We start from the raw sequence: 16,371 nt of genomic DNA on the forward strand, positions 1-16,371 counted from the left end.
CAACTCTCTTCCCTAACATGCTTAAATCTCCCCATTTTTGAAGCAGAACCATAAACATCTCTCTTGACCCAGTACGTATCCCCCCACCTTAGCTAAGCCCCCTCAATGTTTCATTACCTCCCATTACCTCAACCAAATACAATTCAAATGCAATTTAGATCCCCAATCATTCATGAAAATTACATTCACTATGGTCACCAAAGTCTTCTTAATTCCCAGATTTATAAGGTCTTTTCCAATGACTTGACCGTTCTGCCTTGTTGGCTCCAGGCGATCACTTCCTCCTTCCTAAAACTGTCACTTCCCTAAGCTTCGGCAATCTTGCTCTACTGTTTCTCCTCCCACCTCTCCAAGCACATCTTCCTGGTTTTCTTTGCAGATTTTTCTTCCTTTGACCACCAGTTAAATGCTGGTGTTTGGTGAGGATTGAATCCTTGGCCTCTTCTCTTTTTAACTAGTTACTCTCTGAAAAATCTGACCCACATTCATGAATACAGTCACCACAGAACCGCTCACCAATCCACATCTCTAGGGCCAGTCTCTCACTTAAGTTCCATTCCCTCAAAAAGAGCTGCCTCCCCATAGATCAATGGAACAGAACTGAAAGCCCAGAAATAAAACCGCACATCTACAGACAGCTAATCTTCGACAAAGGCTCGAGGAACATACAATGGAAAAGAGACACTCTCTTCAGTAAACGTTGTTGGGAAAGCTGGACAGCCACATGCAAAAGAATGAAAGTAGACCATTATATTACGCCATACACAAAAATAAACTCAAAATGGATCAAAGACTTAAGATAAGTCCTGAAACCATAACACTCCTGGAAGATGATATAGGTAGTACACTCTTCGACACTGAACTTAAAAGGCTCTTTCAAATACCATGTCTTCTCAGACAAAGGAAACAAAAGAAAAAATAAACAAATGGGACCTCATCAGACTAAAGAGCTTCTGCAAGGCAAAAGAAACTAGGAACAAAACAAAAACAAAACAAAAAAGACAACCCACCCATTGGGAGAAAATATTTGCAAATCATATATCCTACAGGGGGTTAACCTCCATAATGTATAAAGAACTCGTACAACTGAACAACAACAAACAGCCCAATCAAAAAATGGACAGAGGATATGAACAGACATTTTTCCAAAGAAGATATACAGATGGCCACTAAACACATGAAAAGATATTCAACTCACACAACTGAACAATAAGGAAACAAACGACCCAATCAAAAAATGGGCAGAGGATATGAACAGACATTTTTCCAAAGATATACAGATAGCCAATGAACACATGAAAAGATGTTCAACACCACTAATCATCAGGGAAATGCAAATCAAAACTATACTAAGATATCACCTTACGCCTGTTAAAATGGCTACAATCACTAAGACTAAAAATAACAAATGTTGGAGAGGGTGTGGAAAAAAGGGAACCCTCATACACTGCTGGTGGGAATGCAAACTAGTGCAGCCACCATGGAAAACAGTATGGAGATGCCTCAAAAAACTAAAAATAGAACTACCATACAACCCAGCTATCTCACTACTGGGTATCTACCCAAACAACTTGAAATCAACAATTCAAAGTAACAGACGTACCCCTATGTTCACTGCAGCACTATTCACAACAGCCAAGGCGTGGAAGCAACCCAAGTGCCCATTGACCGATGACTGGACAAAGAAGATGTGGTATACATATAATACTACTCAGCCATAAAAAAAGACAAAATTGTCTTATTTGCAACAACATGGAAGGACCTAGAAGGAATTATGCTAAGTGAACTAAGCCAAACTGAGAAAGACAAATTCCAGGTGATTTCACTCATACGTGGAATATAAACAAACACATGGACAAAGAAAAGAGTTCAGTGGTTACCAGGGGAAGGGGGAGGGCGAGTGGGCACAGGGGGTAAAGGGAGCACTTATGTGGTGACAGACATGAAATAATGTACAACTGAAATTTCACAATGAGGTAAAGTATTATGTACTCAATAAAAAAAATACAGAAAAAAATAAGAGCAGCCTCCCACACATCTCCCAGATTGCCCCACACCATCTTGAATGCAACACATCCACCCACACCTGCTGCAGCTCCTCCTCCAGCGGGTCACACCTGAGTAACCGTACCCTTCAGCTGCCTCAGCCTAAAACTGGCGGGGAGGGGTCATCCTAAGTCCTCAAAGTGATTCCTTAGCACCCCTGGAGCTTGTATTCTAAGGGGAGGTGAGAAACAAGTGAGTCAATAAAAAATGTAATTTAATGATTATTCTGTGAAACCACGGTGAAGGAACAGAGTAACTGGGGGTGGGTTTCTTTAGATGAGGTCAGAGACCTGAATAAGCAACAGACTCCAAAGAGACTGCTCAGGCTTAGTCTCATTCCCCTCAAAGCCACCGTCCACCGGGCTTCAAGAACATTCTTTCTAAAATGTAAGTTTGGTCACACTTACTCTCCTGCTTAACAGCTTTTGATAGTTGCCCATTGCTTACACGAGCAAACTCCTCACCACAAAGACGGCCTTTCCTGGTCTGGGACCCTGCCTTCCTCTCTAAGTTCATCTCAATCACTCAGAGATGTGAGAGCCTACTATGTGCCAGGCCCTGTTCTAGGTGTGAAGGACCCAGGGAGAACAAGGCAGGCAAAAATCCCAACACTAAGGGAACTTCTTCTGTGGGAGAGGTGTAATAAACAAATATGCAAATAAGTGAATACAATTTTTAGACAGTGACAAGGGATATGAAGAAAAGAAAAGGGTAAAGTGACAGGTAAATAAAATGGTCAGGGAAGGTCTCTTAGAAGCAATGATCTGTGAGATGGGGTCCAAATGACAGAAGGAGGTACAGTCCTGGGTAAGAGAGCTGTGGGGAGAGGGAGCAGCGTGCAAGGCAGGAACCAGCAGGAAATGTTCAAGAAACAGAGCAGCCAGTGAGGCTGGAGCACAGGACAGCAGGCGGGCAGTGGGAGATGAGGTCAGAGTCTGGAAGGAGCGGGAACACTTGGGTGTGCCGCTTCCCTACTTCACCCCTTGAATTCCAAAGTCCTTCTCATGCTGCACACACACCACATTCTGGCACCTCCTGCCAGGGATTTGCTCTTCCCACTGAGGAAACGCCTACTCTGGCTTCAAGACTGAGGCAAGTGCCTCTGTGAGACCTTCCCTAAGTCCCCTTTTAGGCTCTTCAGCCTCCTCCTCCAGCTCCCAATAAGTATAAAGCACTTCACAGGGCAGACGTCTAGGAGACTGCCCCTGACCATCTGTGCCTCCCACTGGGCCCTGAGCCTCTGGAGAGCAGAGTCTATACGCTTTCAGGTTCTCATCACCCAGCCCAGATACCAAAGAGGTATTTGATAAAGGAATAAATGCTGCCCCACCAATGAGGACTGTCAGGATGTGTTTGATAGAAATGGAATCTATTGATAGATGATTATTTGGAGCCATTCTATGATGTTCCCACAAAGATGACATCACCTAACAAAGCATTTCTCAGAATATAACACCATTGTCAGGTGACACATGACTATACTTTATCTCTGTCAACAAGAAAAGGAGAAATGGAGGAGAAACATGACTGGCAAGATTGTGAATGAACTGCCTTAAATCTCTCTAACACATTATATCATTCTGTGGCTCTTAATGTATTTTGTGTCATAAGTAACTAATAAGAACTATTAACATAAGTATCAAGTACTACAATAAAAGATAAATTTGGTGTGGGGACTCAAGAGTAATTTATGTGCTAGTATTATGAGACTAAATTCCTTGACGGCGGTATTTTTATTCATCTTTACATCCAGTTCAGCAACCAGCATGGTGCCTTACTCCCCACAAGCCCCAAACGGTCACTGAGTGCATCCCAGTTCAAGTGACTCATGGTTTATGTTACTAACTGGCACACACCCTGATCTGAGGTTAGTTGGCAGAAACGTCCCTGACGGAAACAATCACTGAAGAAATGAAACAGCTCGTGATTTTTCAGAACAAGAATAATTTAAAACAACCAAAATGGAGGCGATATCATTTAGAGTTACTTCAGAAAATAGGCTAAACACAACCACTGATTAAATATAGTACTGAAAAAAATGTTAACTTGAAGAATATGAAGAAAACTCAAAGGCTGAAAAAAGTTAATAAAAATCAAGTTCCCTGACATTTGAACGTGAAGAGGAACAAAGAGAAAAAACAAAAGGAAAGTTCAAAGTTTTAGACTTCCTGACAGCAATTCTAAGGAAAATAATGTTTTATGGTCATGACAACAGAAATGCACTACCGACACAGGAGAGAAAGCGATGAGCTGGGAAGAGGAGGCACTGGCTGGGGCTGGAGTGAACAAGAGATTGTTCCACAGGGTCCAGTCTGTCTCTCTTTCTCTCAAAATGAGCAAGAAGTACCTCCTGCTGGCTCAGAGAGGTGCCCACTCCTGTGCTGTTCTCAGCTGTTTGCTGGGGAGCTTGTAGAAACTGCCAGCATTATATGCTCTGGGCTCACCAGGGCCTACGGAGCAGAATAAGGCTCCATTATTTTAAGGTAAAAAAAAAAGTAGAAAGTATCGTGTGTTTTGGAAAAAAAAAAAAACAAAAAACCAGCATTTCAGTTTCTGCAAGCAAAGAGTGTTTCCAAAACTCATGAAAGAACACAAACATTTTTTAAAAAGATAACCAGGAAGAAAACTCATAATTCATTGTTTTAGGAAGCAATCTTATCCCTCTACAATAACAGCAACACCAGTAAAGGAAGGGACTATCTTGGAATCAGACTCTTCTCTTTTCTCCTAAAAGTGAGGAATGCCACATAAAAACTTCGCTTCACATAAAAATGGTGTTTGGGGAATTTCATCTAGCAGTGATGTGTAGGCTGGACCAAAGGGGTTTGCTAATAGAGGCAGGTAGGAGAATATATACACACATGCTTGAATTCAATGAGGTTACTGCAACAGTTCCAGGCATGCAGCCATCACGGCCTGAGCCGGGAAGGTGACAGAAGAAATGGAAAACCTTAGTTAACTTGAAATACTTCTGCAGTTAAGCAGGCTAGACTTGACTTCCCTTCATAAAACAGGAAACCAGAGCAACGGGCTTCATGTCAATGGGACTTTCCACTGTCATCTTTGAAAAAAGCTCTGAGATTGGACAAAACAATTATTGCTTTCTTCCTCAGATTCTATTTCCTGATAGCCTTTCATGCTCTCTCTCTCTTATAATTATGGTTATCTGTATGTATACAAAATTGTACATTATCTTTATTTATGGGTTAATATAAGTTAAAAATAAATAAGCTATTGCATTCCACCTGCTCTGTGAACCTCGTCAGCATTAGTTTGTTTGTTTTTTATTGAAAAATATCTAATTATTTTCAAAAAGAGCCCTCCACACAAGACAGTGGAATATCCACAGCCATGACCTATTTTCCTGTTGTGCCCGTGGATATAACAGCAGCAAATTCTTGGAGGAAAGCAAATTACAGTGGGTCAAGGGGGTAATATACTAGTTCTCTCTAAAGTTATCTTAGCACAAGAAAAGATATTTCCTCAAGTCACCACCATGTAACACATTCTAAATTGGGAAATCAAGGGGATTCCTCCCACAAAGGAAAAAGGGATCAGAATTCAGAGTCCCTGACTGTGGGTTAATTCTGTCTTAACTATTGCATTATTGCATATGTAATAAAATCTCAAGGCATCTATTATATATGTCATTAATTTAAAAATACTTGTGTAAGTCTGAAGGACACTTAAGGAGACACGATGACTAAATGCAATGTGGTATCCTAGACAGCATCCTGGAATAGAAAAGAGAGATTAGGGGAAAACAAATGGAATACAAATAAAGAATCGAGTTTAGTTAATAATGACGTACTAGTGTTGGTTTCTCAGTTGTGACAAAGGTAATGTAAGCTGCCAAGAGGGGAACCTGGCTGTGGGGTATATGACAACTGTCTGTATTATCTTTGCAACTTTTCTGTAAATCCAAAACTATTCTGAAATAAAAAGTTTATTTAAAAAAACCCTTTGCTTTCTAAGACTTTGACCTTCCTGTCATGAATGACCTGGTATCTGGGTTCTGAGGGAAGCAATCTCTGTGGCCAATGACATAATCTCCAAATCCAGCCAAACATGACACTTCCCATCAGCTGTCCCCCTAGGAACACTCTCCTGCCTCCACTTCCACACCATCCACTCCCCACATTCATCTTGGTCCCGTTTTGCCAGGTTTTGCTCTCTGACTCCCTTTAAATTTGGGGGGAAAAACCTCATTGTCCAAATCCTAAACCTTCTTCTCATCTCTCTATATAATCTCTACCAGAGAACACATCTACTTTCCAAGACCGCGTCTACGTCAATGTTCTCAGCTGGGGGCACTTCTGCTCTCCAGGGGACATCTGGCAAAGCTGGAGACACTTTCAGTTGTTACAACTCAGGGGGTGGAGTGCTGCTAGTATGCAGTGTGTAGGGGCCAGCGAGCTGCTAAACATCCTACAATGCCTAGGACAGCCCCCAACAACAAAAAGTGATCTGGCCCAAAATGTCAACAGTGCCACTGTTTAGAAACACTGATCTAGGGGCCGGCCTGGTGGCGCAGCAGTTAAGTTCACATGCTCCGCTTCAGCAACCCAGAGTTCGCCGGTTCAGATCCCAGGTGTGGACCTATGCACCACTTGCCAAGCCATGATGTGGCAGGCATCCACATATAAAAAAAAAAGCAAACATTCTTCTTTTTTTAAGATTTTATTTTTCCTTTTTCTCCGCAAAGACCCCAGTACACAGCTGTGCACCTTTAGTTGTCAGTTCCTCTAGTTACAGCATGTGGGACGCTGCCCCAGCATGGCTTGACAAGCAGTGCCATGTCTGCACTCAGGATTCGAACCAGTGAAACCCTGGGCTGCTGAAGCACAGCGTGAGAACTTAACCACTCAGCCACGGGGCCAGCCCCAAAAGTAAACATTCTTTAAAAAAAAAAAAGAAACATTGATCTACAAAGATTTCTTTAATTCATTTATTCCTTCAACTGACAAATGTATTACCTACTTAAGACTTGTTGTGGGGCTGGCCCTGTGGCCGAGTGGTTAAGTTCACGCGCTCGGCTGCAGGCGACCCAGTGTTTCATCAGTTTGAACCCTGGGCATGGACATGGCACTGCTCATCAAACCACGGTGAGGCGGCGTCCCACATGCGACAACTAGAAGAATCCATAACTAAGAATACACAACTATGTACCGGGGGGGCTTTGGGGAGAAAAAGGAAAAAAAAAAAAAAGACTTGGTGTGCCCAAGGCACTGGGAGGGGGCTTGGGGGGGCCGCAGGAGGACTACAGATGCCGGCATCGACCTAAGATGCATGATGCCCTGAAAGAAAGAGTACCTATCTGGAGGAAACAGCCTCAGTCTAACCAGACTACCAATGTTCCAACCACCTGTGGGCTATCTCCACACTCACAGGTGCAAAACCAAACACCCTATCAGGTTCTCTTTGACCCACCCCATCACCACCTAACTCGCTCCTCCTCCTACATTCTCAGGAATTTCTATCATATTCTCCCAAACATCAAGGCCAGAAATACCAGTAAATTTAAACTTCTTCCTCTTCCCTAATACTGAATTAAAGACCAAGTCCTTGTGAATTCACCAGAATTACATTTCTTAGACTTAACCCCACACTCTGTGCCCCGACTTTTCTTCCCCACTGCCCCAAGCTCAAGATGCCCTTTGGAGTCTGGTGCTTTCTAACAGACATATTTTACAGTGTTTTTGTTGCTGTTTTTAAAGCAAGAAACACCTGTTGAAGGCAATATGGGGGAAAGAGCATGAGCTTTAGGAATAAAAAGATAACTCGGAATCTTCGCTCCATTTATTAACTGAGTGACCCTAAGCAACTTACTTATTTCTCTGAGCCTCAGGTTCTTTCTCTGTAAAAACAGACATAATACCCAAAGAACAGGTTTGTTTGTACGGATAATGGTAACTGAAGTATCAAAGGTATTCACTATATGGGAGCTATTATGACATTATAACTGTTTAGTGTATACACAATTCATATGCTGTATGTATTTAAATATTACATTTGGAGTAGACTGAAAATATAAACTATACCCAAAATATTGTGCTTCTGAAATGTTAGGCTCCCTGATTCTTTTTAGGTTTAAGTTAATTTTTCAGATCTTCAGTCCATGCTTATTTGAAAAGCTAACTCACCAAGAGAAAGGAATGAAGAATATTAATGACAGCAACAGACGTTTTATTGTTACTGTTTTATGTAAGCCAAGCCCAAATGACAGGCAGGCAGCATACTTTAACAACCCAGAAAGGAGGCCCACTTTCATCCCTCTTACCCAAGCAAAACTGTCCTTAATTCACACATTTAAAACTCCCCAAACAGATTTAACAGCAGTGTATTCACTGTGGTATGAACCCAACAACAGAGTGCTTATCACACAATGCACTTACTTGTCCCATGTAATAAAAGTTGCTCTCTGTGTTGAAATGCCAAGACCAACAATTTGATTCATCTCTATTCCTGCAGCTAAAAATAAAGATAGATAAAAACACAGGTTTAAAAGCCAGTGAAGTTTTTCTTTATAATATTACACTATGGAAAAGAAATCGTTTAATATAATCTTGAAGAAAAATATCTGGGTTTAGCATTTTAATAACACAATTGGGGCTAATAAATAAAGCATTACTAAGATGATTTTGTAGTAGTTTTTTACTTAAAGGGAAAAAAGGTCATAGTCTAACAGTAACAAAATGGCCTTACTGCTTTAAATGTTAGAAAAAAACAAACACTACTCAAAGTAAGCCATATAGTATTTTCTTCCCGATAATACTAAAAGACTGGATCTTAATTTAAGTAATGGTCAACCATAACAGAAGCTGGTTGATGGCAGTCAAGGAAAATTGCCAGGGAAAGTAGCACAATTATTGAATCTCAGATCTTATTTTCCACACAAACATGCTAGCATGCAAATAGAAACATGGATTTTTTTGATGCAGATTTCTTGAAATATAGCAATCCAAGTGTTTTTTGTGATATTCTTTTAAAAAGCAATTTATCCCACAGGGCAAATTAATGACAACTTCAACTTGAGCACTGAGGAAGACACATCGGCCCGTGTGCAGTACTCCTTCCAAAAATATTTAACCTGAATCTAATCATGGGTAAATAATCAGACAACCCCAATTGAGGGACAGTCTACTAAACTGGTCTGTACTTTTGAAAACTGTCGATGTCACAAAGAATATGCTCTAGATCAAAGGAAACTAAACAGACTCACTGCTAAATGCAACGCCTCATCTTGGGCTGGATTGTGGATTGAAACAAAAGTTATTAATAACTGAGATAAGAGGGGAACATTGAAGTCTAAGTACTAGAAAATACTACTGTATTAATGTTAAATTTCTTGTGTGATAACTGCATTGTGCTTATTATAGGAGAATACTCCTTTTCTTTGAGATAATGCTGAAGTACTGGAGTAATGTTATTATGCTACAACCAACCCTCAAATGTGTAGGCCAAAAAAAAGTCTGCAGAGGATGGTAAATAAACATTGCAAAACGTTTGAAACTCATAGGAGTTATAAGGGTTATTCTTGCAACTTTTTTTTTTTATAGGTTTTGAAATATTTCAAACAAAAAGGTGAGAAGGAGAGCAATTCAGCCAGAAAAATGAAATAAAAGACCTTTTAGATTTTACATTTACAAGTCATCTTTCGCCATGCTCTTAAAGACAGTTGCACTGAAAACGTTCTTTAAGAGCTAAGATTTCAGACCATGGCTGCAGCCAGGAGGGCACTTTGCATCAAGAGGTCATGCAGAAAAAGACAAAACAAAACAGAAATTTACTTTATAATAAAGGTAACTCAGTTATAAACTCCTGAGAGCAGGAACCGTGTGCTGTAACTTCGCTTATAATCCTCTGGTATTTTGTACACAGCAGGCAATCAAATCGCACTAGCTACAATCTGGAATGAAGGAGAGGGAACCTTTATACTGGGTGCAAAAGACCTAAAGCAGAGGACAGAGCTGCTGTTACCTTTCCTTGACAAGGTGGCTCAATGTAAACCACAAATGTCCCCTGAAAAACACTGGGAAACTGTGACCCCAATAAAATACCGTATGTATAATTATAATTTAGTATAATTCTATAATTATACTATATACAATAAAAAGTATAATTATAATTTATACTTAGTAAATAACTGTAATTTAGTATAACAGTATAAAAATTCTACAGACGCCTAAGGAAAAGTCTTACTACAAACAAAATATACTTTGCTATTTTTTTTAATAATTCCAATTACCTTTGACAGATTCTTTTATTACAGCAACAAATTGAACCCAGAGAACATCAGGATCAATTTCAACCCAGCCAGTGTGAGGATAAAGATTTTCTACCTATTTAGGAAAAGAAAAGATTTTGTGAAAACAACATTAGATCAAGTCAATAGCATCTGAGCCTGAAGAATACTGGTTAAGAACCAGCCCTGACAGCCTGGCGGTTAAAGTCCAGCATGCTCCACTTCAGCAACCTGGGTTTGGTTCCCAGTTGAGAACCACACCACTCATCTGTCAGCAGCCATGCTGCGGTGGCAGCTCACATAGAAGAACTAGAAGGACTTACAACTAAAACATACAACTATGTACTGGGGCTTTGGGGAGAAAAAAAGAGAGGGGAAGATTGGCAACAGATGTTGGCTCAGGGCTAATCTTTCCCAGCCAAAAAAAAAAAAAAAAAGATTACTGGTTAAAATAATTAACAACATGACTTTATTTATTGTCAAATTCATTCTTACTGTTAAAATGGAAAAAAATACATATATGAAATAAAAAAGGAGTGTATACCAAACAACAGTAGTCATCTTTAGTTCATGAGTTTATAGAAAATTTTAGCTTTTTATTTTATCTTTACGTTTATTTTCTAAGTTGTCTACAATGAAGATGTGTTATTTTTGTAATAAGAAAAAGTAAGACTTTAAAAAAAGTGAAAATTAAATAAAGTACCAAGTTCCCGTTGAGATTACCATGGAACAAGCATACTCCATCCTGTTTCGCCCACTGAATGCAGATACAACACCTGGACAGAATGCAGGCAGCAGTTATTTGTGGGCGCTAGAAAGTATATGGTGGCAAGCAGACCGGGGAAAAAGACAAGAATTCTAGTACCACTAAACTGGTGGTGAGTTTCCCATTTTTCTTCTGGTATCCCCAGGCCTGCAACCCAAGGTAGCCTAAAAACCAGAAGCGGGTATCAGAGTACAGAGGAAACTCTAGGAGAAGATCTCGGCTAACTCTCCAAGGCAATGAGAGAAATTCCCTATTTTTCCTTTTTTTCACTCCTTATCTCCCTTTGTACCCAGGCTCTCCCAGAGTGGTGGCTGCAGTAGTAACCACAAGCACCTAAAATACTGAAGGAGGTGAAACTTCCCCTCCCATCAGAGGAGCTGTGGGCCCAAGAGGGTAAAATGAACCCCCACCACTTTTTTTCTCTCTGTGCTCCTGCTGCCTAGTCCCGGATGTGGGCATAGGAAGCGCCTGGCAGAAGAGGGTCATGAAAGCTCCAGTTTTCTGGCATGAGGACCCAAAGGGGATGGAAAAGTACCAAGACCTCAGAGAGGGAGGAGCTTGGGAAAGCTAGCCCAGAAAGTTGTACATGAACTCCCAGGCTCACCTCGAAGCTGCACATGTGTGGATGCAATCCTAAACAGAACAGAAAAGAGGTTAAGGACAGAACCAAGGGATAAACCACTGCCAGGGTCCCAAACTAACCACTGGGTGGCACATCCTCAGAGCAGATCCAACTGGTACTGCCGAGATTTTGAAAACAGACCTCACATCGAAACCCAAGTCTGCAGAAGGCTGGTCAGAATTTGTAGCCTGAACTCAATTACATTAACAGCCTGCTAAAAGAAATATATCAACATTTGTCAGAAGATTTACACAAGACACAGAGTTTTATAACATGATATTCAAAATATCCGGGATATAAACCAAAATTACAAAGGTATATGAGGAACCAGAAAAATCTCAACTCACATGGGAAAAGATTCTCAATAAATACCAATTCTAAGATGACACAGTTATCTGATAAGACATTAAAGCAGCTATTACAACACTGAAACATATGGAAAAATCTCAGCAAAGAAATAAAAGACATAAGGAAAAGAAAACTTTAGAATTAAAAAATACAATCATTGGGGCTGGCCCCGTGGCTGAGTGGTTAAGTTCGCACGCTCCGCTGCAGGTGGCCCAGTGTTTCGTTGGTTCGGATTCTTGGCGGGGACATGGCACTGCTCATCAAAGCACGCTGAGGCAGCGTCCCACATGCCACAACTAGAAGAACCACAACGAAGAATATACAACTACGTACTGGGGGGCTTTGGGGAGAAAAAGGAAAAAAATAAAATCTTTAAAAATAAATAAATAAATAAATAAATAAAACAATCATTAGGGGAGTGGGGGAAATGGAGAGATGCTGGTCAAAGGGTACAAATTTTCAGTTATAAGGTGAGTTCTGGAGACCTAGTGTACAGCATGGAGACTATAGTTAACAATAATGTACTGTACACTGGAAATTTGCTAAGAAAGTAGTTCCCAAGTGTTCTCAGCACACGAACACACACACACACCCCACACACAGGGTAACCAAGTGAGGTGATGGATGTGTTAATTAGCTTGACTGTGGTAATCATTTCACAATGCATACACATATCAAAACATCACATTGTATGCCTTAAATATATAATTTTCATGTGTCAGTCATACACAATAAAGCTGGAAAAGAATCAATTAAAAATATATAAGTAAAATAAACAACTAACTGGATTGGTCCAATAGCAGAAAGGAGATAACAGAAGAAAGTCAATAAACTTGAAGACAGATCAATAAAAATTATCTAATCTGAACAAGAGAAACAAAAAAATTGGAAAAAAATGAACAAAGCCTCAGGAATCTGTAGGACAAGAACAAAAGGTCTAACATTTATGTCATCAGAGTCCCTAAAGAAGAAAGAAAAGAGTTCAGTGCAGAAAAAAATGACTTCGGAGAAGTAATAGTGCTAAAAACTTCCCAAGTTCAGCGAAAGATTTAAAATCTATATATTAGAGAAGCTCAGAAAACTCCTAACAGGATAAATCCAAAGCATTACACATCCAGATCTAGCATAATCAAAATGCTGAAAACTAAAAACGAAGAAAGAAATTTGAAAGCTGCCAGACACATTACCTACACAGAAAAATGATTTGAATGTCCGTGGCTTTCTCATTAGAACCATGAAGGCCAAGAGGAAGGGGCTCAACATTTCTAAAGTGCCAGAAGAACCGTCATCCACAACTCCACATTGAAACCCCCACAGGACTTTCTGTAGACACAGACACGATAATTCTAAAATTCATATGCAAAGACAAAAGAGCTAAAATAGCCACGACAATGTCGAAAAAGAATAAAACTGGAGGAATCACACTACTCAATTTCAAGATTTCCTATGAAGCTACAGTAAACAAAATAGTGTGCTACTAGCATAAAAACAAACAGATCAATGGAACATAACAGAGTCCAGAAACAGACCCACACAAATATGGCTAGCTGATTTTTGGCAAATGTACAAGACAATTCAATGCAGAGAAGGCAGCTTTTTCAATAGAGGTGGAACAATTAGACATCCATATGCAAAAAAATTAACCTCAACCTAAACCTCACATCTTACACAAAAATTAACTCAAAATGGATCATAGATCTAAATGTAAAAAGTAAAACTAAAATGTTTAGAAGAAAACACAGGAGAAAATCTTTGTAACTTGGGGTTAGGTGAGGAGTTCTTAGACATGACACCAAAAGTACAGTTCAGAAAAAAAATTGATAAATTGGACTTCAGCAAAATTCGAAACTTTTGCTTTGCAAAAGATACTGTTAGGAAAATGAAAAGACAAACTGAAGACTGGTTGAAAATATCTGCAAATATCACATGCAACACAGGACTTGCATCCAGGATATAGAAAGAAGTCTCAAAACTCAACAGTAAGAAAACAAACAACTCAATTTAAAAATGGGCAAAAGACTTGCACGGGCACTTCACCAAACAAAATACATGGGTATCAAATATGCAGCATCATTAGCCATTAGGGAAATGCAAATCCAAACCAAAATGAGACACCACTACATCTATTAGGATGCATAAAATAAAAAACACTAAATACCCAGTGTTGGTGAGGATGAAGAACAAATGGAACTCTTACACGTTGTTGGTGGGAATGCAAAATGGTACGGCCACTCTGGAAAAGTTTAACAATTCGTTGTTAAGTTAAACATTCACTTATCATATGACCCAGTAATCCCACTCCTAGGTATTTATCCTAGAGGAATGAAAACTTACACTCACTTCATGTGAGTACAGATGTTCACATGTGTATACAGATGTGTACAGCCGTATGTTTAAAAGCTGTATGCAATAGCAGCTCTATTCAAAACCACCAGAAACTGAAAACAACCCAAATGTACAGGGGTGAATGAATGATGTACATCCATATAATGGAATACTACTCAGAAATACGGAATGAACTACGGACACACACACAATATGGATGAATTCCAAAGGCATTATGCCGAAAAAAGCCAGTCTCCAAAGACTGTATGGTTCCACTTACACGACATTCTCAAAAAGACGAAACTATAGTCATGGAAAAGAGATGAGTGGTTCCCAGAGGTTAGGAGCGGGAGACGGGTATGACCACAAATGGGGAGCACAAGAGAGTTTTTTGGGTTACTCCTATACACGTGCTAAAACTCACAGAATTTATTCACCAAAAAAGTCAATTTTACTGTACTTTAATTTAAAAAATAAAATAAATTAAAAGAACCTATGGGGGCTGGCCCCATGGCCGAGTGGTTAAAGTTCTCGTCTCCACTTCTGCAGCCCACGCTCACTGGTTCCAACCCCCAGTGCAGACCTACTCCCGTCATCAGCCATGCTGTGGCAGCAACTCACATACCAAGTAGTGGAAGACTGGCCCAGATGTTATCTCAGGGACAATCTTCCTCAGGGAAAAACAGAGGAAGACAGGCAACAGATATTAGCTCAGGCAAATCCTGCTCACCAAAAAAAACACCAAAACACCCTATGGCTTCAGGTTAAAATGCTGCCTCGGCACTTTAAGATCCTATGCTACTTAAAGCTTTCAAAATGACAGCTCTGACCAGTTTCCCCTCTCTGGCACCAGCCTCTCCCTGGAGTATATTTCCACCTTCCCTTCTACTTAATTCACCTTTATCTGCCTACTTATTTGTTTAAAAAGTGAACCAACTAGTCAGGCATAGTAATCTAATTCTGCATTTGGTTTGAGGCCAATGCATTGAGGGCATGCAATAAATAATGGTGCCTGGTGTAAAAAAAAAAAGTCTTAAATATATGCGTTTTATTTCCAATTCCTCTCAAGACTCCACTAAAATAAAAACATTAAAAAGTCTTACGCAGGGCCGGCCAGTGGCGCAGCGGTTAAATTTGCACATTCCGCTTCTCAGCAACCCGGGGTTGGCTGGTTGGGATCCCAGGTACGGACATGGCACCGCTTGGCATGCCATGCTGTGGTAGGTGTCCCACATATAAAGTAGAAGAAGATGGGCATGGATGTTAGCTCAGGGCCAGTCTTCCTCAGCAAAAAGAGGAGGATTGGCAGCAGATGTTAGCTCAGGGCTAGTCTTCCTCAAAAAAAAATAAATAAAATAATTAAAAAAGACTCTGAGATCACAAGAAGGATTTGTTAAAAAAAAAAAAAAAGGAAAAAAAAAAGACTTACAAGGACAATGAGAAGAGAGCAAACAGGCTCAGACCAGGTTTCAACAAATGTTTTTACCAGGAACAGTGAGTGGGTGGGTGATACATGGCCGGGCAGAGGAAAAACTGAGCACTCACTCCCTGCTCAGACTCCACCACATCTCTGTTCAACCCCTGCAGAGATCCTAGGGTAGAACCCGGGAAATTAGAGGCATCTCCGATAGCTAGGATTCCAGATGGCACTGAATACCACAGGACTGGCTCAAAGTCTTTATAAGGATCCCTAATTCCCCTTCTCCAGCTAGATCACAGCTCCTCCCTAACATGGCAGAAGGCAAGAGGTCTATACTCTGGAGGGGTTGAGCCAGAGTTCTTTACCTGCAAATACCAGATACAGCTGAGTCAGGTAAGACACGGTACTGAAAACCCGCACAGATTACCAACCAAACATCACTGTTTAAGGAAAATTGCTAACATGTAAGACAAGGCCAAAATAAAGAATAAAAAGGAACTCTGAGGAAACAGCGACAACGTGGGGAGCATGAGGGTGACATGGGGGGATATGTGAGCTCATCAGAAACAGATTTAACATAATCTATTCCCCTTCTATCA

At 40.3% G+C, this 16,371-nt stretch overlaps 1 protein-coding gene across 2 annotated transcripts in view; it reads right to left on the reverse strand.

Annotated features, from left to right (window-relative positions):
- The window catches only part of GK5 (glycerol kinase 5), a 63,390-nt gene that overhangs the window by 42,916 nt on the left and 4,103 nt on the right, over positions 1–16,371 (reverse strand). Inside the window, exons 2-3 of one of the 2 annotated variants that reach the window (XM_046644841.1) lie at positions 10,295–10,388; positions 8,442–8,517 (exon numbers count right to left, since the gene is read on the reverse strand). The exons of the other annotated variant lie outside the window; for it this stretch is intronic. Coding sequence (XP_046500797.1) covers positions 8,442–8,517; positions 10,295–10,388 — 170 coding nt within the window. The remainder of the gene's footprint in view (positions 1–8,441; positions 8,518–10,294; positions 10,389–16,371) is intronic. 2 annotated transcript variants of the gene reach the window in all.

The sequence above is a fragment of the Equus quagga genome, chromosome 1 (genome assembly GCF_021613505.1).
Source record: "Equus quagga isolate Etosha38 chromosome 1, UCLA_HA_Equagga_1.0, whole genome shotgun sequence".
Taxonomy (NCBI): Eukaryota; Metazoa; Chordata; class Mammalia; order Perissodactyla; family Equidae; genus Equus; species Equus quagga.